The 21,990-nt window shown below is 47.5% G+C and overlaps 1 protein-coding gene across 4 annotated transcripts in view; it reads right to left on the bottom strand.

Moving 5' to 3' along the window:
- The window catches only part of CPNE5 (copine 5), a 129,314-nt gene extending 110,431 nt beyond the window's left edge, over positions 1 to 18,883 (bottom strand). For 3 of the 4 annotated variants that reach the window (XR_014512561.1, XR_014512562.1, XM_083445764.1), the window contains exon 1: positions 18,305 to 18,883. Coding sequence is in view for 2 of the 4 variants with exons in the window: in XM_083445764.1 (XP_083301890.1) it covers positions 18,305 to 18,414 (110 nt within the window). In the remaining 2 variants the exon portion in view is untranslated. The remainder of the gene's footprint in view (positions 1 to 18,304) is intronic. The other variant, XM_083445763.1, reaches the window with a different exon arrangement.
- Positions 18,884 to 21,990: the final 3,107 nt, after the last annotated feature.

The following is a 21,990-nucleotide window of genomic DNA, read 5'->3' as shown; positions in this document are numbered from 1 at the left end:
AGACAACCACAGTGAAAATTTTGTGGGGGCCTTGGAGATGGCACCAGTGCCTCTGGGTACCTGCTCTGAGGGAGATTCAGAGGATTGTGACAAAAAGAGGGCATTTTCAGTAGTGGCGGCTCTGCCAGCTGTGGACACTCTCCCTAGTGAGGACCACCAGGCACCAACTTTATATTAGTTTTGGATTAGTTCTAGGATGAAGGGTGGTATAGAAATTTTGATGCTGCTGCTGATGTGTTGCTCGGAAGCCAAAGTCAATTGTTTTCTGCTTGTGCATGTGTCATGTGTCCCACATGTGACAGAGCTCTATGTCTCCTCTTGGCTGGGGGTACTCTCATAACTGCAACCAAGTCCTGCCATTTAGTCCCACAGGGAGTAAAGAAACAGTGCAGAAATGCCAGCTTCAGATGGAAACAGAGGTAATACCAATGCCAGGTTTATTGCTGTGCTAAGTCAGAATTTCAAGTGGGAAAAGTGGATTTTGTAGGCTTCTACATGTCCCTTCATTACTGCACCAAGAAGGAGCTGCTGGATTTCTCCCTGTGCATCTGGGAAAGGCAGCAAGAAGTAATTGGAAATGGGCTACAGCTCAGTGGTAAAATAACATGCTTAGCCTCTGATTCCAGCCCTGTGGAGACCTCCTGTCTGCAATGGTGAAGAGCTGCTACCAGTCAATGTCTATGTAGACATAGAGAGCCAGAAGGATCAATGGGCTAACCTGATAAAGGGCAGCTAGCTATGCAAATCGCAAGAGATAAATGACGTTCTACAAGGTAAGAACTGTAGTCTAACGAGAGGAGAGACTGTTAATACCACACACTGAACATTAATTTGTGCTTGATTTAGTGCTGCAGAAATTAACACTTCTACAAGATCTACTGGAGTGTATATGCACATAACTTGAGGAGGGAGAGTTTTGAGGGTAAAGTAATCTGTATATGACTAAGGAGGAAGGAACACCAGTCTTGTACATCTAAGCAAAATAAAAGCAATCTTCAGCCAACAGGGGGGGAAGGGGGGAAGTCCTTAGAATCCCAGGTCTTCTTTTCTCTTTGAAAGTGAAGCCAGGCTGAACAGATCCAGACAGAGCTCCCAATTTCACCTGATCCAGTAACAGCAGCAGCAGCAAAATGTAATATTAATTTACATTGGTAGTTTGGGTTAAGAACTTAATTCTTTCTGGAGGTCCATTCTTAACCTGAAACTGTTCTTAACCTGAGGTACCACTTCAGCTAATGGGGCCTCCCGCTGCCACCGCCGTGCGATTTCTGTTCTCATCCTGAAGCAAAGTTCTTAACCCGAGGTACTATTTCTGGGTTAGCAGAGTCTGTAACCTGAAGCGTCTGTAAGCCGAGGTGCCACTGTATTTGCCACTTACTAAAGCAAAGTGGCCATCCATCAACACCTGGGAATTCAAAGACACAGATGGGAGGAGGAAGAATTATGAGACTGCTCCTCAGCTGGTACAAAACAGGGAACCTATGTTGTAGCAAACTGTGTTTCCCCTAAAATATATCAGACAAATCTATGACATACGACCCAGATTTTGCAATTGCTCACAGTATATAGGCCAGTTCTATTACTATTAATATACAATCATAATAAACAAGAGCAAAAGCAGTTTCTTGGCACACTCTGGACTAAGTCACTGGTTACATCAGTGCAAGAATTTCTTCTTGCGCAATGTAATGTTCTTCTCCTCCCCTCCCCATTACCTTTAAAATCCATTCTTGGCGTTCCCCCAAACTTCTGGAGCAGATCTGAGGATGGCATTGGGTGCACACAGGGGGATGGGAAGTCATTCTCCTCATGCAATTATTTAGTTGAATATTTCCCTTCATAAATACCATTGTTTGCTCATGCCATATCTGGGATCCATTTCAAGTGATTGTGAAGGAGGTTCTGAGTTTTGACAATATAAATTCATTCTAACATGTTATCTCCCCTGTTTTTACTTTGGATTTTGGTTTTAGCTTGAGTTTTATGTTTACTCCTACATGGAGCTTTCAATGTGTTTTATTTTGCTCTTTCTTGATGAAGTCTGCAGACTGAAAGAGCTGGCCTCCATCAGCCTCCCAGTGGCCCCCACCTAGGAAGGGATGCCAGGCTCACTCTTTCGGCACTGAGCCCCACTTCTGCCTACGAAACAGAAGTGCTGCCAGTGAAAATCCTGCCAGTAACCCATCAAAGGGACTTTCTGGGGTGGGGCTGAGCCATCCCACAGCCACCATATGATAGAATTGCGCTTAATCCAGGCCTGATTGTTTCAACACCTCTAGGCTAGGGCAGCAATCTGCTTGCCCCTCACCTTCTGCTGGGCTGGGTGGGTTGGGGGGTTGAGATTGTTTCCTTATTTAATAAATTGATGGCCATTCTATTCATGCCACCTGTACCTAAGTGAACTCTATCCATGAAAACATGGAATATTCTATCTTCACAACAACCATGTGAAGGAGACTAGCCTGACTGGCCCAGTGTGACTGGCCCAAGGCTACCCCAGGCTTCTCAGCAGGAATTGTGAACTCAGCTCTTCCCAGCCAAAGTCCAGCACACCCTCTACTACATCACACCAATTCTCTCATTTTATCTTGCACACCTTTCAAGAAGTGTATCGACTCTTCCGGGAGAGTCAGAATCCGGTGATTCATCGGGATCACCAAATACATTCAGAGCACCAAAAATATTCTTCTAGAAAGTGAGGCAGTCTTATCTCTGCATCTATTAATTGGAAACCACACGAGTCATTCAAATCCATTGACTTTTAGAAATGAAATATGCATAGTTTAACCTCACTGTTAACCCCCTCCATGATGCTGTGGAGTTCTATGGGGCTTGGGGGTAGCCATGGCAATAAAGCATTAAGGAAGAAATGTTATGCTGCATTTTCTGCCTTGGCAGCACAAGCTGCCCTGTGCAATAGAGGGGGATTAATATTCCTTGAAGAAGATCCAAGAGGGAAACCTGAGAGTCATCAGAGAAATGCTTTAATCCTATTTAAAGGCTTGTTAAGGCTGATGCTCAAAACTGGCACTGAAATTAGGCTTTTGCCCCCTTTCATATTTGCTTTGCATTAGAAGAAAATCAATCAGAATCCGGGTGTCTGGTTTACAGCTGTTGGAAGAGCGCAACTTCGAAGGCACGGCACCCACGGCTCTCTATCTCCTCCTTAATCACCCTCACAAACGCACAACCCAGAACGCCATCGAGTGAAAAACCCATCTGCTTTCATCCAGAGTCGGAGAGAAAGAAGCCTAGATAGGGAGATTTGTCAGGCCTGCTGTGGGCTCACTGGGATCTCAGCCTCCCCCTCCCTTCCCTTGTAGTGAGAGAGACCAAACAACTTGAAAGATGACGGAGGCTGTGCTTATTACTCCCTCAAGGATTTTCCAGTTAATGAGGCTGCCTCCCCTCGACCCAAGCTCTTTACTCTGGTACCGTTTCAAGGAAGACCTCGGCTCGCTACAAAGGGCACTTTCTGAAGTTGCATTTTCAATCGCGCAAGAGTCTCACTCTCAAGTTAATTGTCTCCCAACTATATGCCGGTTGAAACCGCTTCCTAAGGAGGAGTTATGAAATGAAACCAAGCAATAACTCTTGTAAGGAGAGAGTGGTTGCACATCTCACACAGAGCTGACTCGTGGGGTCTGCAAGGACGCAGCACCAGTCTTGTCTGCCAGCGAGGCTACAAGGTGTGGGTTACTCTGGGCCACTTTGCCCCTCTTGAAATGATGGAGATGTTCTGCCATTACCCAGCTTATCCCATGACAGAGCTACCATCCCAATTGCAGCTGCAGACACAGCTGTGGTGTCGCCGTAAATAGAGGTGGCAGGGATGCTCTGCTGTGCCTCACTGAAACGAGTCCTGGGAAGGAAGATTAATTAAGGAGGATGAAGCGAGTAAAGTAGAGAGAGGCAGAAGGGAATCATGCTGGAATTTAAGGGCGGGAAGCGCCTGTGGAAAAGCTAAGTACTTTCCCCCTTTGGGATCGATGGTCCTGTGCTGACAGCAGGAAGCCAGTCGCTCTTCCATCAGTCATCCTGATGGCTGCATAGACAAGCAGCGAGTCTCTTGCTGTGTGCTGAAGCTGGTAGCATGTGCTGACTGCAGAAATGGGCAGGGCATGTTGCAGACTTGAATTAAGCAACACAAAAATACTACAATAGCATTCCTCCTTTACATTAGAGGCTAGAATTATTGGGTCTGTGGTCCTTCCCCATCCCTGCAGTGCACCCCTGGGATTTGCCAAGATCTAATAGAATCTTCATGGCATTTGTGCAGCCATCCCATCAATGTCTGGTTGAGTAGGGATTTAACCCTGGTCTGCCAGGCCATATATGCAGGTGGTGATGTGGTCTAAACCACTGAGCCTCTTGGGCTGGCCGATCAGAAGGTCGGCGGTTCAAATCCCCGCGATGGGGTGAGCTCCCATTGCTCTGTCCCAGCTCCTGCCAACCTAGCAGTTCGAAAGCATGCCAGTACAAGTAGATAAATAGGTACCACTATGGCGGGAATGTAAATGGTGTTTCCGTGTGCTCTGGTTTCTGTCACAGTGTTCCATCACACAAGAAGTGGTTTAGTCATGCTGGCCACATGACCCGGAAAGTTGTCTGTGGACAAACGCCGACTCCCTCAGCCTGAAAGCAAGATGAGCACCACATCCCATAGTCACCTTTGACTGCACTTAACCATCCAGTGGTCCTTTACCGTTTTTACCTTACCGAGTCCAACACTCTAACCATTACACCATACTGCCTCTCATTACCTTTCCCAGGCCTGAAGAGATGTACAATAATAACCCAAACCATAGAAATGCAGTGAAAACATATACCAAAACTTCCCATTCGTTCTTTCTTTTAAGCCAGAAAACTGCAGCAGCAGCAGTACAAAGCTTTAGAGCCAAAGGCTTTTTGGAAAAGATAACTCTTCATCTTTTCTGAAAAGCCAACAGGGAGAAACAACTAAGAAACAACTGGTGACCCTCTTCTGGGAGGTTATTCCACAGCCTTGGGGCAATTTGTCATAAAGGTCCTGCAGATCCTAAAGAGCTGTAGGGGTCATAGGTTTCTAAGATGTGCATTTCAGGCCAGGCCACAAAGGACTTGAAAAGTTAAGAACCAGAACCATGATTTGGGCTCAGAACCTAATTGGCAGCCAGTGCAGCTGCAGACAATCAATCTGAATATGTTTCTGCATCCCTAAATCTGACAGGAGGCAGGTCTTGTACAGAACTCATTACAGCAGTCGATCTCAGAAGTTATGCCAATTTGGATGAATGCAGATATCTCTCTTTCACTACTCCATCAAGAGGCACAGCCTTCGTAAATAGATATACAGTGGTACCTCAGTTTACATACGCTTCAGGTTACAAACTCCGCTAACCCAGAAATAGTACCTCGGGTTAAGAACTTTGCTTCAGGGTGAGAACAGAAATCGTGCTCCGACAGTGCGGTGGCGGCAGGAGGCCCCATTAGTTAAAGTGGTGCTTCAGGTTAAGAACAGTTTCAGGTTAAGTACGGACCTCTGGAACAAATTAAGTACTTAACCCGAGGTACCACTGTATCCAATATTGCTATCTCTTAACTTAAAGCTGTGTAGTAGCAGGCATGGTGGAAAAATAGCTCCTGATAACCCTTGACACCTGCCTACCAAAAGGCAAAGGGGACTGTGAGAGCAATCATAGACTCTGGGCCTGATCTGATGGAGCAATTGCTACTGTATCACAGGTAAGACAGCCCCCATCTAGAGCATTAGGACCATCTACCGCCCCCCTTACCTCTATCTTGACTGGATTCAGTCGCTGATTGTTTGACCTCATCCACAGTAAGTGCAGTGAGATTTAAAAGTAAACATGCCCAGGATTAAATTGTCACTGACCTGTATCTCCCTTGAATGTTTCTAATGCACTTCGAAGTCATCTAAAGTTGTGGCCATAGTGACATCATTTAATTATGCAACCTGCTGCACTCACACAGGATCCCCACACGACTTGGAAGCTGGAGTTTCCAGGGCTCTAAATCGGCAGGGAGTCTATGCGAGAAGGTTCCTCACTAGGTCAGTGGCTCCTAACACACTAGCAGCATGTGTGTTGGGATGGCGTCAGCTTTGCTCACTTGGATGGGGCCAAGGCAGGGCAAGGCGGTGGGAAAGTCGGGGCTTCACAGACACTGCAGCTGAGCCACTGCTGCCAATCCAGCAACAATTTAGGGGATGGTGATAGGGTTGTGCTTTCTTGACCTGGAGAAGCCCTAGCCTCCGAAACAGTTTGAACCTCATCTTCATCAGAGTCCTTGCACACTGCAAAATCCCCAGGCCATGACCTGTGGGGTTAAAGGGCTCGTCTTCACTCTTCTGTTGCCCAACTCTAATCGCACAGAGGGTGAACTTATGGTCCACATCTGTAGATGGGTGGAGGGTCAGCCATGCTGACCTTGGAATCCTTCTGTGATTTGTGGGGATGAAATACACTGATTTAGTGAATCTGATCCCTCATGAAAGCTCTGTTGAAACATTAGAGCCCTTCCCCCGACACTCTGGAGTGAGCTTTTCCATTTGCAAGGAGAAAACAGAAGGTCAAATTTAGTAAAATATGGAGCTGGAAGCAGTGAAATAGCTTCAAAATATCCAAGCTTTGAGGAGAAAAATGAGATTTCCCCCCCCCCCAAACAGCTGGCTTCTTCATTTGCATATGCCAAAGGTCAAGCACTGAGATCACAGGCTGCTACAGGAGTGAGTTGTTACTTTGGGCTTCCAGCTGGCTCCCCAAATCAAATGTGATTTATCATTGTAATCTATTATCCTTGTGCATTATATATTATAGATTTGAATTTACATTCACAGCGTAGCTCTGCTGGGTTCCTTGCTCTTATTGTATTACTGAAATATTGGAATATTCTTTCTTTCGCAGCTGCATGCAATCATCCTGACTCCTTTTATAATCTGCTCTGCTCTTTTCCTTCCCTTGTGCGTAGGGACGGTTGCAGGGAGAGGATCTAAGTGGTGCTGGCCTCTGGAATGGGTTTAATCACCAGAAGAGGAATAAGGAAAACTTTGGCCCTCCAGGTAGACACCAACGCCCAGCAAGGCCAATGGCCAGGGCTGATGGGAGTTGTAGTTCTTGTACATAAGAACATGAGGAGTGTCTGCTGGGCCAGGCCAGGCATCCTGTTGTCATGGGGGTCACCCAGATACCTCTGGGAAACCAGCAAGCAGGACCTGAGCACAAGAGCCCTCTCCACTCCCTTTGCTGGCTTCCAGCAACTGGCATTCAGAAGCATCACTGCCTCCAACCCTGGAGGCAGAGCGTAGCCATTCTGGCTAGCAGCGATGGATAGCCTTCTCCTCCATGAATTCATTCAAGCCAACCAAGCTGGAGGCCATCGCTGCCTCCAATTTGAGCGAGTTCCCTAGTTTAATTATGCACTGTCTGAAGAGGCACTTTCTTTCATCTCTTCTGAGTCTTCCAATTTTCAGCTTCACTGGACGCCCATGCGTTCTTGTGTTGGGAGAGGGGGACTAAAACATTTCTCTGTCCATTTTCTCCACCCCCCCCCTGTGCAATGGGATTGGGCAAGGAAGTGGGCACTCTAGTGAGTAGGCTGGGTCTGCTCGTGCCTGTCCATGCGACGGTGCCTCTTAGGGGACAGAGGTGGGGTCCACTCAGCTGGTTCACAGGTGCAAGCCCCTCCCTAGTTGCCATGAAGATCTCCTAGCAGGAGCCAGAGCAGGGGCTGGTTCCTTCGTGTCTCCCTCATCAATGGCATCTCTTTGGCCACTGTGAGAACAGAGTGCTGGAGCAGAGGGGCCATTGGCCTGATCCAATCCAGCAGGTTCTTCGTATTTTCCTTCCTGGCATATCATCCCATTCCTCTCCCCACCTCCACCAGTCCTGCCAATGAGTTTTTGTGGGGCTGGTGGCACACATGACTTTTAGGAAAGATGAAACTCAGACTAAAAGTGGGGTAGACAAAGAGCTGACGGTGTTGACCTAGTTTGGGGTTTCCCTGTACTTTGTTGGTTGGGTAAACCTCAGAGTTGCTAACAAAAACAGAAAACCCCACCATCTTTCTGCATTCATTCTTTGGGGAAACTCGGAGGAGACAATGCCTCTGGCAAGTCCAGACCTGATAGCAGCTACATTTACACATTATTTCTCCTCCAAAGCTCAGTCACCACCTCTGTGACTGAGAAGCCAGTAGCTAATAGGAGTTGCTGACTGCCACAGTGGCGTGATGGAGGGGGGGCAGCTGGATTTCCCTTGCTTACCAGTAGCAGTCAGAAGCGGCCGCAGAGGCAGGATATGTCTCAGACAGCGCCATGCATGCACACAGTCGCTGAGTGGCAGTTCAGGCAGCACAGGGCAAGCACATCGGAAGGAATTAAACAGAGAGCCGGGCAGCTCTTTCGATCGGGCAAGCAGAAATGTTTGCCCTGATGGAGTGAGCTGCCCTCTCCTCCCCCTGCAGGCTGTACTCCCAATCTGTCCTCAAGACAACTGAGGGGGTGCAGGGGACATGTGGGAGGAGGGGAGAAAGCCCCATTACATGAGTGGAAGGTGGTGAATTTTCCTTCAACAGAGGTTTTTAGACAGAGGTTGGATGGCCATCTCTCAGAATTCTTTAGTTTTGATTCCTGCTTTGAAGGAGGTTGGAGCAGATGACACGTGGAGCTGCCTTATAACTCTACAATTCTAAGTCCTTGCAGAGGCAGAGCAAGGTGAGGGCGGTCCACCCCAGGTGTCATCCCTGAGGGAGGGGTGACAAAATCCCGGCCGGGCCCAATCGTGGCTGGGCCAGATTGCACACCCCCCCCAGCCTGGCCGGCGTGCCAGATTGCACCCCCAGACTAGCCGCCATGCCGGATCACATCCCCCCTGGCCTGGCCGCCACGCTGGATCGCGCCCCCCAGCCACGCTGGATCACCCTGCCCCCTGAGTTGGGAGTAATAGGCGGGCAGCGAACCATTACCCTGCGCTCCCAACTGAAGGAGGCAGGCAGGCAGGCAGGGGAGAGGGCAGGAAGGAGGCAGGCAAGCAAATAACAAAGGGGGATGGGAATGGGTGGCGCACGCCCGTCCCGTCCCTCCCTATGGGCGGTTTGCCCTGCCCCTGGGCGCGCTGCCCCAGATACCCAAGAGGCTTTCTTCCGCCACTGAGTCCTTGCACAGGGAGGGCTCATTAGTTGAAATCCACCCTCTGGGCAGTTTTCAACTAGGTCAACTCAGAGTAGACCTATTGAAATCAGTGGCCCTAACATAGTTATGTTCATTAATTTCAGTGGATCTACTCTGAGGAAAACCTAGTTGAATGCCTCCCATGGTTGTCTCCTGGCTAGTTTCCCTCACGGACAACAACAGCTTATGCCAGGGCAACTAGACGGTGAGCAACCATGTGTCTGCGTCATGCTCAAAGAACCCCCACTGCTTCTGCCACCAATGTAGGCAGGAATCTTCCTCCACCTCAGAAAGACCTGCTATAGCAGTCAGGGGTTTCTCTCATTGAATGGCTTCACCAGGCACTACTGGTATGAGTTAAATGACTCTATGAGAGTGACGTGCCCCAAAAGAACTCAAGCTGTCTCATAACAGAACAAACATATAAACTTATAAACTACAGGACTCTCCTCAGAACACTCTATGCACACTAGCTCCGGTTGGGGCTGATTCAACCATAACAGCCAATATACATATACAGATGACTGTGTAGTATATATCCCCCTCCTCCTCAGGCGCACAAAGTGGCTGTATCATATATAAATTAACACCAGGAATCACTTATATGAAATATCTTCTTCAACACTGACAGCTTGGGTTGATAACAGTAAGAGGAGTTCTCTTTTTTTGTCCAAGCTGATCTTGGCCAGCCGTTCCTTTTGTGGTTTAATTTGTTTGTGTGTTTGTTTTCCAGCTCAAACTCCACGGGATATCATTGCAAGAGCGAAGGCATGGTTGGTCTGATTTCTTGTGATAAAGAAGGCGCATTATTTAATCAATCCCATTGTGCATTTTTATTGATACATTTGTTAGAACTATGATTAGGGGAGAAAAGGGTAAATCACAGGAGGAATGATATCTTCTCCCAGTGCTTTCCCAGGCCAAAGTGTCAGAATTATTATTTATTATGATTTATTGAATTTATATGCTGTCCTATATCTGGATGTCTCGGGGAGGTTCACAGAATAAAATCAAAATATAAAACCACAAAATACATAATCAAAATAAAAACAGCAACCCAATAACCCCCCCCCCCAAAAAAAACACACATTTTAAAAGTGGTGCAAACAGGTGGCCAATTAGGGAGATTCAAAGGGTTCTCCATTACAGAGGGGTTTATTTTTCTTCCAAAGATGGCACTAAAATTGGCAACTCATATTTCAGGTATTATGAGAGGTACAGACTCAAAAGGTTTGTCTCCAAAACCTCCTTGAATTAAGTTCCAAAATTTCGATCTATTCCCCTCAATAAGAGTGAGAAACAAAGATTTCCAAAGATTTTCATAATGCACATTTTTTTTCTCCCTTATCAATGTTTTATACTCTTGCCATTGCTGTTGTAGAAGAGAAATGTGTTAGAGCTATTAATATGGGAGGAAAGGTGGAAGTAGCAAGAAAAAAAAAGTTTACCAAGATGTCGAGTTCTAAACATGGAAAACCAAAAGATCACCAATTTGACACACCGAATAATAAACTGCTTAAACAAGAGAATTCTTTTTTTAAAAAAAATCCGTTGAAATGTACAAAAAAGGAAATGGTTAAAATAATGCATTAAAAATATGCAACCTATTGCAGAAAAGAAGGGCCACAAAACTACACAGCACAAATGACAGATATCTGAATGAAGGATGTCGCCAAGGAAATACCAACACCTGACTTTTTCTTTCCCCCCCCCCCAGGTGTTAAATCTAGAAAGAAAGAAAAAATCCCATCACAAATGGAAGTGCCAACAGAAAAGGTTTCAGAGCAAATTGATAGGTTAAAGAATAATAAGAGACCCGTTCCAGACAATATTCACCCAGGGGCTCTGAGAGAGTTCAGATACGAAAAATCGTTGAACTGCTCATTCCAGTTTGTAACACAAGACAGCATCTATCTTGGTATCAAAGAGCTGGAAGGCAGACAATGCCACACAAATCTTCTTAAGTAACATCTGGTGTAAATGCAGGGCAGGGAGGATAGCAGTAATGATCACTAGAAGCAAAGAGATGGAATTCTTGAACAAAAGTGGCATATTGAAGAAGAAGACGACAACGAAGAAGAAGAGATGAAATTCTTGAATAGAAGTGACATGTTGAAGAAAACTCAACATGGGGAAGGCCCCATAACTCAGTGGCTGAGCACATCAGAGGAGACTTGCTGCATCAGACCAAAGGCCTATCTTGTCCAGTATTCTGTTTTCCAGAATGGTTGACCAGATGCTTATAGGAAGCACACAAACAGGACATGAGTACAATGGCCTTCTCCTGTTGTTATAGCCAACCAGTATTGAGGCATGATGCTTCCGATTCTGGAGGTGGTATATAGCCATCATAGCTAGTGGTGACCAATAGCCCTTTCCTACATGCATTTGCCTAACCTCACTTTTATATGCCTGTTGTCTTTGTCCATGGAGTTTTCTTGGCAGGGATACTGGAGTGGCTTGCCGGTTCCTGCTCCAGGTGGATCACGTTTGGTCAAAACTCTCCACTATGACCTGCCCATCTTGGGTGGCCCTGCACAGCATAGCTCATAGCTTCTCTGAGTTATTCAAGCCACGACAAAGCAGTGATCCATGAACAGTCCCATGGACTGAAAGAAGATCAAACCTTTCCATTCTTAAGGAAATCAGCCCTGAGTGATCACTGGAAGGACAGATCGTGAAGCTGAGGCTCTAATACTTTGGCCACCTCATGAGAAGAGAAGACTCCCTGGAAAAGACCCTGATGTTGGAAAAGATGGAGGGCACAAGGAGAAGGGGACGACAGAGGGCAAGATGGTTGGACAGTGTTCTCGAAGCTACAAACATGAGCTTGACCAAACTGTGGGAGGCAGTGGAAGAAAGGAGTGCCTGGCGTGCTCTAGTCCATGGGGTCACGAAGAGTCAGCCATGACTAAACGACTAAACAACAACAACAACAACCTCACTTTAAAGCCATTTAGGCTAGCAGCTATTACCAGATTTTAGCCCTCTCCCAGCATTTGGGCAGGGGTGGGGGCAGGGAACCTCTAGGGGGAAGCCCTACATGTGCCAGCCCTGACCTCAACAGGCCCATGAACATTGGGTGTATCAGATCCACCTTGAACTTTGTACACTGCATGGGATGGTCTGAAGGGGGCTTCCAAGCATGTTGGGTGAATCTGTCATTACTTCAGATACTAGGTTAGAGGCTATGGTGCTGCTGGCTATGTAGCCAGTTCAGGTTCCTGGCTCTGAGCCTGATACTGGTGATTAGAAGACCAGAAACTCGAGGCTAGAAGGAGCCCAGTTAGATAACATCACCAGGGTCTTTAGAAGCAGGGCCAGGACCATCACAAACACTTTCTCTTGGGCCTGGGTAGCTGAGTGTCTCCCACAGTACTTTGCCAGTCCAACAGCACAGGGAGCACACCAGCAGGAGACCATGGGATGCAGAAAATGTGCCCTTCTCCAGGACAAAAGGTTGGCACTATTGCAATCCCTAGTTCTCCAAAAGGGAGCAGAGCCTAGGAGTGGAGGCAGAAGCTTGAAGGCCACAGTTTCCTTCCAACCCTTGTCAAAGCAAGTTGCCCACTAAGAGCTCTCCACGGTGCTAAGGCAACTGATCTCCTTTGTCCCCTGGGCTCCTCCACAGGATCAACAAATGGACTTTGAAGCCTCCTTGCAACTGGAAACACATTGTGGGCAGGTTTCCAAGCACGTTCAACTGAACCTGTGTACATACCCCCTTCAGACCTTTGTGCTAAACATGCAAAGGACAGGAATGAAGTTGGGTGGGGCCAGCATGCATGGGATATTGGGGGCAGGGATGGCATTCCTGCCCCACTCTACGCATTTTACCCTTGTGTGGAAGAAGAAGAGGAAGAGTTTGGATTTGATATCCCGCCTTTCACTCCCCTTCAGGAGTCTCAAAGCGGCTCACAATCTCCTTTCTCTTCCTCCCCCACAACAAACACTCTGTGAGGTGAGTGAGGCTGAGAGACTTCAAAGAAGTGTGACTGGCCCAAGGTCACCCAGCAGCTGCATGTGGACGAGCGGGGAAGCTCTTAACCACTACACCACACTGGCCTGTGTTCAGGCCAAATGCTTGCAAAGGGCCTGTGTGGTAGTGAATTCCATAATTTTAGGTGCTAGGAAAGATTTCTAGCTGCCGCTTTGGAGAGCAAGTGTCAGTCAGAAGACGACAATACCAGATAGAGAGATAGATGGGTTAACTTAGAGCAATGCATTGCTGCATTGATCATGGTTCACAAACGTATTACAGCTGGCCTATCTTTCAGTAAAAGGGTTCCATTTAATGGTTGTGTGGAAGAGAGAATGTCTGCGGTTGGTGCTCATCATATCACATAGCTTCAGTTGTTTGGAGGGGTGGGCAGAACCCTGCTGCCACTTCCCTCTTCTGCACAATCAATGCTGAAAGGTTAATGATCCTTGTGCTCTAGCTTCCTTGGGTTAGGAAGCACTGAGGTTCCTTAGTTTAAATGTACAATCCAGACTATTAACTCTTTCCTGCATGCCTTTGACTTAGTGGGCTTTGTCCCATCAATAGTTGAGAGGCTTCCCTCATAATGCAGCTTCAGTTGTTGGGACCAGATGGGAAGGGGGAGAGAATCAAACTTCCCCTCCACAACTCCTATGCTCCCACTGCTACACAGGCCCCCTCATGGCTGCTATTTTACATGTTTAAAACATATGCAAGTCTATTGCATTCACATAGTTTGACCCAGATACACCCAGAAGCAGATTGGCCTCCCTCCTGCTGGGTTTTTGTGTGGCTGGCAGTGCAAGGACCAGATCTCAACTAGTCAGGAGCCCGCTAAGAAACCGCTTTGTGGTTACAGAACTCTTATGAAAAGAACACACTGCTTTGAAAGATCCAGCAATCCTCCTTCACAGTGGGCTGTAGTTAGATCTTCAGGCACCTAATCCCAGTGCCTGGAACTCTAAGCTATAGCCCAGCAGGATGCCAGGCTGCTGGAAATTGTGGAGGAAGAGATTCTTCCCTATGGGAGTTATAGATATACGTATAACCCTCTTTGCCTAGAGTTTTTTCTGGGCCTCAGCACTACAAGCAAAAAGATAAAGGAGCCTTGGTTTCACCTGTTGGGCTGTTATTCCAGATGCTGAGTGCACAATGAGAATCTCAGAAAACAGGAGCTATGCGAAACAGCTGGGGTTTGGATGAATTTCTAGCATCATGTAATTGCTGTTAATTTGCCAAAAGATTGCTCTAATCCTTGCTGCTATAGCCTGAATTCCACACTGTGAAATTGAATGCAAATGCATGTAGCAAAATATCACAATTCCATTGTGAGCATACGTATAGACCACGTGTGTTTCCAACTAGAAGAGTCAGTCGATGGCTGAGTGGACCCAACAGCTAGGTTTTCTCCCCAACTGAACATTGAAAAGCTCTTCATTCCCTCATCATTAAAAAAAGGGAAGAATCTATCCTTATGAACCAAATTCCCTGCGGTATACAAAGAACAAACTTCACTGGAAGTTGTGCCCCTAGCTCTAGCAGGAAAAGTAGAGTAAGATTCATGTCACGACCCACATCTTTTGTTCCACTGAGAAACCGGTGAGCTTTCATCAAGACCACTCTGAAACCAACACATCTGATTCACTGGAATGAATTCACACTGTCCAAAGGCTGATCTGCAAATTGAGTTATCTGCAAGCCATCTGATGAATAAAAGGAGATGCGTTACAGTGGGAGCATATCAGTAAAGCCTCCCAATAAGGCACTTTCTAATATCCAATCACAACTTGGCACTTTTCAGGTGCAGACATTAAACATTACTGATGGTATTTAGATCTATTATTTTCCTGGAAGCATTCCACCAAACAGCAAATTTCCGGTACTCTCTATGCATCATTCCACAAGTGAATTACAGACATTTCCAAATAAACCACTGTAATCAGGTATACTTTTCATTTGTTCTTGCAATTTAATTAACCAGAAACAATTTTACTAGTTAACGTACAAACAGATAACTGTGTCTATTGGAAAGGAAAGGAAAGGAATGGAGGGAGAGCTTTGCCTGTTTCCCTGCTTGGTCACCTGGAGGCAATTCCTATTCACCACAGGTAACCAGGTGAGTGGTTATTTACAACTTACAAGCCTCTTTTCATCCTCCTTTAAGAAAGCAATCTAATCACAAATTATGACCTAAGCAAGGCTATTTTATATATGAAAGAAACATCCAGAGCTACAGATAGTTCTCCTTAATTCTGCATGCAAAGATTTGTTTCCATCAATGATGCGATACAAACAAGAGTTACAGCTGGAAAAGTTTATTTGTTTTTTATTCATGTCATCAAATTTATATACCAGTTATTTTGTTTTTGTTTTTTAAGCATCTGCATTTTTTTAAGCATCTGCATTTTCTCCTTCCCAGGAGGCCTGACTACAACCTGAAACCTGCAAAGCACCTGAAAGGGCCTTCTCTCACTCTCTGCTTCCATCTGAACATGTTTAACACTAAGGGGGCCTTGCTGCCTTGCGCAAACGTGTGTTCTCCCTCAAAGTGGGGCATGGATGGCTGAAGGAATGCTGCATGCAAAGTTCCATTCCGATTCAGTACTGAACCCATTCACTCCACTTGGCTTGGATTGCACTGTTAAGAAAGCATGACGGCATGTGATTCAGTCTGATGCTTCCTTCATAATAGGCCTGCTAATTATATGCAGCTACAAAACACACAGAAAACCCTGTATCTTCTCCAGGCTGAAATGAAGATCCAAAATGATACACTGCTCAAAGGATATCAGTGTACAAGGGAAAAACTCTGCTTTCTGGGAAATCACGAAGGCACTGATGGGAGTTGTAGTACAGCAACATGGGGTATAAATAATAAACTTATTATTATTAATTACCACAGGTCCCCCATCCCTGCTAACCTGGAGCACATCACAACACCGCATTATCGTATCTGTTAAGTAAAGCAGAGTGACTTCTCTTTCCCACCTTCTGCCCCCAACTGCTCACCTCCTTCTCCCTACCAATTGTACGTACAGCATAACTATCTTGCATTAATTCCAAAATCCACAGCTGGGCAATACCCTTATTAAGTCCAAGCAAAATGTCTCAAAATAGCGAGCAAGCTTTTCAAATTGAGCGGAACTTTTCATCTGCCTGCACATAAAGCAAGCAACCTGATGAAGGCTACAGAACTCAAAAGCTTGTTCATAACCAGGACCATTTCAGTTCGTCCTAATAAATATATTGCCCAGCTGTTGACTTTGGTGGTAGTTAATCGCTTATGGACAAAAATGGCTTCCTATACTTTTTCAGTCTTATATTAAGTGATCTAGCAGCATTTTGCAACATTAAACGTTAAAAGGGTGGATCTATGGCAGGGGTGGATAAAATGCAGTCCTCCAGATGTTATTGAACTATAATGCTCATCATCTGTGACCATTAGCCATGCTGGCTGGGGTTGATAGGACCTGGGAGAGTCCCCCTATTCTATAGTTTGAGAAACGTTTTGCGTAAAAATAGTTCAATTTTAGACATCTGTGCAGAACAATTCCCTGCAGCCCTTGATCAGCATGAGCTTGCCAACAACAACAAAAATAATGTGTGAAATCTTAAAGGTGCTGTCTATATTTATATAGCAGTAAGATTTACATATTGTAAAACCACTCATGTTTTGGTGTTCTATATAAATGTTGTATTTGTGGAGCTTAGTAGAAGAGGAATTTATTCCTCACTGGATACATGTTCATTTCATTATCAAATAAGAGAAATTTTCTCCCAGGGTTTACAAAGTTAACATAGGTAAGATATTTCCTTAAATTAATTTGTTGCAGTTGCAGCAGTGTGGAAGCTACAGTTTGATAAAAAGGTTCCTTAGAGACCAAGTTAAGCCCCTGGTCCATCTAGCATCACTCCAGATGTTGATCTACAGCAGGCTTGGGTAACATGTGGCTTTCCAGATGTTGATGGACTACCACTCCTGTCATCACTCACTACTTGCCACACTGGCTGAAACTGATGGGAGTTGGAAGTCCAACAACTGTTGGGGGACCACAGAGGCCCCACCCCTCGTCTTCTCCACCTGGAAGCTGCTCTCCCAGACCTCATCCACAGTATACATTGAAAGCTGTATCATAGCACTTTAAACAGTCATGGCTTCCCCCAAGGAATCCTGGGAAGTGTAGTCCGTTAAGGATCCCAAGAGTCATTAGGAGGCTCCTAATCCCCTCCTGGAGCTACAGTTCCCTGGAAAGAAGAACTGAATATTATACCATCTTGAGGATTGTAGCTTGTGGAGGGGAATAGGAGTCTCCTAACAACTCTCAGCCCCTTAAACAAACTACAGTTCCCAGGATTCTTTGGGGGAAGCCTAGACTGTTTAAGGTGCTTTGATACTGCTTTCAATATAGAGTGCAGGTGGTCTTGCCTAGCCTCACCACCAGTGATGCCAAGAACTGAGCCTCTGCTCTCAATGATGATCAGAGGCTCCACCACGGAGATGTGGGTCAGTTCTCAAGGTACAGCTTCACACAGTTCCAGCAGGATGAAAATCAGCTATCACAGGTCTAGAGAGCAAGAAGAAACAGCCCAAACACCTCCATCACAATCTGCCTCCTTTTGTGAAGAGTTCTGAGCTCAGTATACTTCTTGAGATATATGCAGTGCCTCACCTACAAAGTTGACCCAGTGATTCTTGAGGCATCCTTTCCTCCTTCACCAATAGCCTTGCTACTGGGATTCGGACCATGGGCTGTCTACTCAAGAACAGGTAATGTGCAACAGAGACCCCCAATAACATCTACCATCTCAAGTTCTCAGACAAGGCAACTGGTGCGTGGATTATTTCTATCTTCTGTGACTGTGCTTCCCCCTTAACTCAACCGCGCCTTTTCTCTCAAGTTTCCAAACGCTTTCCAATCGGCCTTTCAGAATCCCAGCCGAATGATGGGGAGAAGTAGAAACTTTGAGCAAGCAAGCGGCAAATCGCACATCTCTCCCCCCCCCCCCCTCGCTGAAAATCTTTGCCAGCAGCTGCTAGCTGCGCCAGGAGAAACTTGCCGCCTTCCTCGACTTGGAGCTGTGCGCGCCCCCAAAGGCAACACTACCCCGACACACGCGTACACCTTGCACACGACCCCACGCGGCCTCCCATTTACCTGCAGGAGACGGTGACCTCCACTTTGGTGGCGGGAATGCTGCCGGTGAGAGGGTCGAAGTCCCGCACCGACGCCATGTCCTCGAGTTTGTCCAGAACGTCCTCCTCCATGGGGGCCACGCCGGAGAGGGCAGCTGTCGGGGCTCGACGAGGCTCCCGGGCGCCGGCTTGCGGGGCGTGGAGAGTCCGATCTTGCTCGCAGGGAGCTCTCGTCGGCTCAGCAGGCTCGCCCTCCTCGCTTTGCCTCGGCGCTGGAGGCGAGGGTGGGCGGTGTGCGAGAGAAACAACCCCGGGGCTTGGAGAGAGAATCCGAGCGCGCTCTCCCCGCAACACCAAGACGCACACACAAATACGCCGACCCTCCCTCTCCCCGGTGATCCCGTTCTCTCTTTCTTTCCTGGAGTCCGCGGAGTGGGATTTCGAAGGAGCTCCGCCCCCTCGCAAAAACAAAATCACGGGGGAGCAGCAGCCCAGCCCAGCCGCGCTTCGGCGGGAGGGAGAAGGAGCTTCTTCCCCAGTTTCCTGCGCCCAGCACAGGGGAGGGAAGCTGGGGCTAGTAGGAAGGCTCCGGAATCCAGACTCCGCGCGGGGAGAGTTTGCCAGACGGGGCGATCGCTTCGTTGCGCGGGGTCTAGCAGGGGTTTCTGTTTCTTCTCCGTCACCCAGTGGCGCTGTCTCGAGGGAGTTGCCGCCGGCGTCTTGCGAGTGAGAGGGTTTGTCTACGTTCAGGCATGTGGGAAAGGATGCGCATGGGGCTGAGGCTGATGGGATCCTAGAATGGTAGAGTTGGTAGAGGGATCCCGAGGGTCATCTAGTCCTACCCCCTGCAAAGCAGAAATCTTTTGCCCAGCGTGAGGCTCGAACCCACCACCCAGAGATTGAGGCTCATGCTCTGCTGCAGGAGTCAGCAAACTTTTTCAGCAGGGGGCGGTCCACTGTCCCTCAGACCTTGTGGGGGGGCGGACTATATTTTGAAAAAAACATAATGAACGAATTCCTATGCCCCACAAATAACCCAGAGATGAATTTTAAATAAAAGGACACATTTTACTCATGTAAAAACATGAGGCCGCGGGCCAGATTTAGAAGGCGATTGGGCCAGATCCAGCCCTCGGGCCTTAGTGTGCCTACCCATGCTCTACTGACTGAGCAATTGGGGGGGGGGGCTTTCCCACAGGGACTCTGGCTTCTGGCACAAATATAGGCAGCTGCCTTGTACTGAGTAAGACTAGTGGCGTAGCGTGGGGGGTGCAGGGGGGCCAGCCGCACCGGGCGCAACATCGGGGGGGGGGCGCTCTCGCACTCTCAGCTCTCTGCCCCTACCTGGCTCACTCACTCTCTCTCACTGCAGTGCTGGCTGTGCGAATCCGATCCGAGCCGCCGGGTCGCCGCCCACTGTGGAGGGGAGGGTGCCAGGCGTGCGGTGCGGTGCGGAGAGAGAGCGAGGGACTATCTGGGGGAGGGACAGTGCAGCGGGGGGGGGCGCAAATTACTTGCCTTGCCCTGGGTTAGGGGGCGCAAATTACTTGCCTTGCCCCGGGTGCTGACAACCCACGCTACGCCACTGAGTAAGACTATTGGCCCATCCAGCTCAGTAATGTCTATGGTGGCTGGGAGAAGGTTCTCTGGGGTTTCAGACAAGGGTCTTCCCCAGCCCTGCCTGGAAATGCAAGGATTGAATCTGGGGCCTCAAAAGCAGATGCTCTACCACTGAGATGGCCCTTCCCATAAATGAAACATGTCACATTCTGCTGCACCACTGCTCTACTCCAAGGAACCATGCATGTGACACATAGGACCATGACAAGCTCATACACGCACATATATGTCACATGATTAACATTTATGGGTAACTCCATATACAGTAACAATATACAAAATATGAACAACTCAAATAAGCCAATGCAGGCATTCATATAGGCTGAGTGGACAAGCGTGCAAACACTCTCATATGCGAGGACTCTAGAAATCTACGTGGTTGTGATGGAGATCAAAACCATAGAGGACAGCCAACTTTCTGTAGCAGCCAGTGCCTCCCCAAAGTAGAAGGGGAAGCACTGCATCCTTTGCTGGCACCCAGGGTGTACACACATGCACCAGGGGGGCCCAGGAGCTGGGCACAAAGAGTACACTAAACCTGCTATGCCAACCCAACCCTCACCACCTCAGGGGCAGGGCATGGGAGGTCCACAGGGCTGCCCCACCCCACCCCATGCTGCCTGCCTGCCTGCCTGCCTGTGCAGGGGGGAGCCCAGCCAGGCAGCCATTCAGCGAGGGGGCCAGAGGTGCAGTGGCAAGGCCAGGCCAGGCTCTAGCTTCCCCTGCCCCCAAATAAATAAAAATACTTAACTAACCGATTGCATCACAGATAACTCTGTTCTGCGCCCCCTAACATAAAGCCTGCCCCCCCCCAACCAAACAAATCCTGGCCCATGACCAAGGCAAACCCTGCTACTTGCTCCCAACATGTGCAGCGACAGCTGTACTAAGATGCAGGGCAGATTTCTCAGATAGCATCACCACTGCCTAATGCAAACCATATTAAAAGTCTCCAGTCACTTTTGTTGTTGTTGTTTTGAACAAGTCAATGCCCTCTTGCAAATGGCCTATCAAAAGTTTCCAGGATAGTCAGAGGAAGGAGCTGTGCCCTGATTTGGAGAGTTGGCGAAGAGTTTCTGGAACTATTCAGGCTCCAGATGTACAACCTTGCAATGCTAGGAAAAGATGGTTGGAGGATTGAGGCCCAAGGATGGGGAAACATTTGCAGCCCGAGGGCCACATCCACCTGTGAGCAAACTTCTAGGGGCCACCAACCAGATGTGGGTGCTGCCAGATGCAATAGTGGCAATAGGGCAATGGATAGGACTCTTAAGGTGACATTCAAGCCATGCCAAAATCAGAGGTTTCTGCACACAGACATATCACCCAATCTTCCTTCCAGGAGCATTCAAGGGGCCTCTGAGCTGTGGGAGGCAGTGTGGCCTCGGGAGATTCCCAAGGGACAAATGGAGAGGTCTGGGGACCAGGTTTGGCCCCAGAGCCTGAATCTCGCCCCCCGAATCAGCTTTGTCCAGATCTCTAACTCCACCTTTTCCATTCATTTATTATACAGCGCAATGTTCTTCATGCCCTATTCACTACATGCCCTAATGCTACTAGGCAGAGCCCAAGCACTAGGCTATGAAAAAACAAGGACAAACTGTGAATAATGCAAGTAATTCTGCCTTCTCTCTCCCCGCCCACCCTCCAACCACCACCCACACAAAACAGCCCCAGAGCAAATATTTGTACTAAATAATTGAATGCAATTCTGTGCAGAAGAGTTTTTGGAAAAGATCGAGAGAGTGAGAGAGGTGGGGAGCAATTTTGAAATTTTGTAGCCAGCTAATCAATTGTAGCTTTGAAGGGTAATTTGTGATGTGTACTTGTGTTTTGTTTTGCTGCGCAAACAAGAAATGAAAATCTGGCATGTTGGTGTGTCTCACATATAACCCAAGAAGTTTAATTTCCAGCTTTCCTGATTTTGGCTGCAATCCTAAACTTGCTTACCTGAGAGTAAAGCTACTTAACCCAGCAGGGCATACTTCTCAATAGATATGGATAATATTGTGCTGCACACTGAATATGTTAGTTAACTATTATTCTACCTTTGAAAATCTGCAGTCCATAAAGAAATTATTGTGATTA

Source organism: Podarcis tiliguerta (genome assembly GCF_965153285.1).
Source record: "Podarcis tiliguerta genome assembly, chromosome: 6".
Lineage (NCBI taxonomy): Eukaryota > Metazoa > Chordata > Lepidosauria > Squamata > Lacertidae > Podarcis > Podarcis tiliguerta.
The sequence above is the reverse complement of the archived record's forward strand: the minus strand, read 5'-3'. Positions and strand labels throughout refer to the sequence as shown.